This window comes from Poecilia reticulata, linkage group LG11 (genome assembly GCF_000633615.1).
Source record: "Poecilia reticulata strain Guanapo linkage group LG11, Guppy_female_1.0+MT, whole genome shotgun sequence".
NCBI classification, from domain to species: Eukaryota; Metazoa; Chordata; class Actinopteri; order Cyprinodontiformes; family Poeciliidae; genus Poecilia; species Poecilia reticulata.
In genome coordinates, this window is record NC_024341.1 from 19,005,902 (window position 1) to 19,008,878 (window position 2,977).

The 2,977-nt window shown below is 35.5% G+C and overlaps 1 protein-coding gene across 1 annotated transcript in view; it reads right to left on the reverse strand.

Moving 5' to 3' along the window:
* Positions 1 to 6: 6 nt before the first annotated feature.
* LOC103472638 (toll-like receptor 13) overlaps positions 7 to 2,977 on the reverse strand; it is an 8,150-nt gene continuing 5,179 nt past the window's right edge. The window contains exon 3 of the mRNA XM_008422395.2: positions 7 to 639. Coding sequence (XP_008420617.1) covers positions 399 to 639 — 241 coding nt within the window. The 3' untranslated portion in view covers positions 7 to 398. The remainder of the gene's footprint in view (positions 640 to 2,977) is intronic.

The following is a 2,977-nucleotide window of genomic DNA, read 5'->3' on the forward strand; positions in this document are numbered from 1 at the left end:
GGGCCTTGAGTTTGGCACATGTGATGTAAGCCATTCATTCTTTCACTGTGAGGAGCAATGGTCACTATATATTAGAAGAAATGAAGATACACCACAAACCTGATGTAAAATATTAGGTTAACAATAGCAAGAAATGGAGTGATCCACCCTGGAAAAAGGAAAAACAATGATGCCATAAACATTAAGAAAAATGCTCGACCCTCTGCTTACAGCCAATATGTACATTAATTCATGCTTTGATCTGACTGTTATTTGTGGTATGAAGAAGAAATAATGTCAGCTGTTCTCCATTTTTGCTTTTAAATGTTATGATGATATGATGTGTATTGTGATTGTATAATTTGATTTGAATTTTTGTTCTTAATATTTAAGTTACATTAACAGCCATTGTACATTTCTCAAATTCCAGCCGGTCCGGTCAGCGGGTCCGTGTTTTCAGYGAGKGCGCCCCCTGTTTGCAGAGCTCTCTGGACGTTCTGCCAGAAAACTCCCGGATGTTGTGCAGCCTGRGGCCAGCTCAGGTAGGTGCGCTTCTTCACCAGCTTCCTCATGCGGTAATATGGAGACAGATGGTAGGAGGGGATCTCCTCCAGAAACAGCAGAATCAGAACATCTTTCTTCTCATCAAACAGGCGAAAACTGCAAAACAAAAAAGAAAAACATAATAATCAACCTTCCAGACCTCCCAGTTCTTCTTGAACAAACTTCCATAAAATGGTAAAACAGCCGAAACACTGAGTGCCTTTAAGTCTAGACTAAAAATCAGACTGTAGACTTGATTTTGAAACATGAATGAAACACTAACCAACATTTTGATGTTGGACAGTATTTGGGAAAATGTACTGTAAAAATGTAATCAACAAAATTGTAGGTTGTTTTATGTGATGTRAAGAACTTTGAACTGCCTTGTTGCTGAACTGTGCTATAAAACTAAAATTAGATTTGATTCGAATAGTATTACATTTTATTCATCTTGTTTGTGTCTGACGAGGAACACTGCTGCTTTGCTCAGACTATTACTTCATCTGGCCCAATAACAATGAAAAGTACTGTAATACCTACGTTGTGTCAGCAGGTGGCAGTAGTGGAAACAGAAAGATAAATTTAAATTCAAGCTAAAMTGACAATAATTTGGCTGAAACTTCTCCCAAAAAACACATCTTAGGTTTTCCATTACAGCCTGTAGGTGTTGCCAGTGAACTGCAGCTGTAGAAATGTGATCACGCAAAATCATGAAATGGTGCACCACATATTTTTGTCTGTACCTGTCTGTTGCAGACATTTACAATTTGGCATAATCCATAAATAACTCCATAAAACGTAACAATTTTTTCACGTTTTTCTCTCATGTTGCTCTCTCAAAAATTCTATAATCTTTTCNGGATATTGTCAAAGTTTTGCACACATTTGTAATGGAAATGCAACTAAAACCACTGAATAGTTGACTAGAAAATTTAGAAGAGAGGAAATTTCACGTCTGGTGTCTCCCAGGAATTCACCGTAATTAAATTTCTGAAACATTTGATAYTGCAGTACAAATTTTCCAATTCTGTCATTTTCAAAGCTGTTTCTTTTTAATTTTTGTCATTTATTTACATTTATTTCAGACTTAAAGAAGGATGAGCACTGGGCAACAAACACCACACACCAGTTTTATTTACATATTCATTCTTCCTCCTTTTATTTAAGGAACTGAGTAAAAAAGCAGTACAAATTTTAATTCTGCCTGCAGCATCCTTTTTAGCAACAACTTCTTGAACACATTTACRTTGCAAAGACCATTCATTGCTTTTTTTATTTATTGCTCTGTTTGCTATTAGAAAATTAATGGAAAATTGTACTAAATACAAGCCAAAAATATAAAAAGTTATTGCAAAAACATTAAAACTGTCAATAGAAGCTTAAAGTAATAATTATGTGAACCAGGGGGGTCAAACWAATTTTCAAGACAAGATCATGAATGCTCTTAAAGGGCCAGTTGTGCCAGAATGTATTGATGAAACCCGTTAAACTGTTAAAATATGAATACATTCTTCAAATTAAATAATATTGAACATCTTTTCAATCCCTCGAGGATTTCGTGAGTTTTGTGATTTTTCTTTTGCAGAAGAAAAGTGTTTGTGGTAATAGTTTAGAAACATTTGCACTTCTATGTATGATGGTAACATTACTWGCCGTATGATTATGCATCTAGCATCARGTGAGGCATCTCTTCAGTGGAAGTAAGAAACAGTGCCACCTGTAGGTGGGAGTAAGCCGTCACTTAGATCCAATGTTTTTCACCRATTTYCCGGAAAATTTCCAATAAACTCACAACGTGAAAAAATGCAGGTATTTCTTTATTTTACGTTGATTTTCAYGATAACTCACAAGAAATTGGAGGAACTAATTGATGMAATTTGGCAGTAAACAAAGAAAAACTAAATTGATTGATAAAATCATATTTAAGCACGCTGTTATCTTGATGGTTCCAATTATGTGTYGATTAAGAGTCCGGAGGGCCACACAAAAAACTATGGCGAGCCGGATTTGGCCCGYGGGCCTTGAGTTTGGCACATGTGATGTAAGCCATTCATTCTTTCACTGTGAGGAGCAATGGTCACTATATATTAGAAGAAATGAAGATACACCACAAACCTGATGTAAAATATTAGGTTAACAATAGCAAGAAATGGAGTGATCCACCCTGGAAAAAGGAAAAACAATGATGCCATAAACATTAAGAAAAATGCTCGACCCTCTGCTTACAGCCAATATGTACATTAATTCATGCTTTGATCTGACTGTTATTTGTGGTATGAAGAAGAAATAATGTCAGCTGTTCTCCATTTTTGCTTTTAAATGTTATGATGATATGATGTGTATTGTGATTGTATAATTTGATTTGAATTTTTGTTCTTAATATTTAAGTTACATTAACAGCCATTGTACATTTCTCAAATTCCAGCCGGTCCGGTCAGCGGGTCCGTGTTTTCAG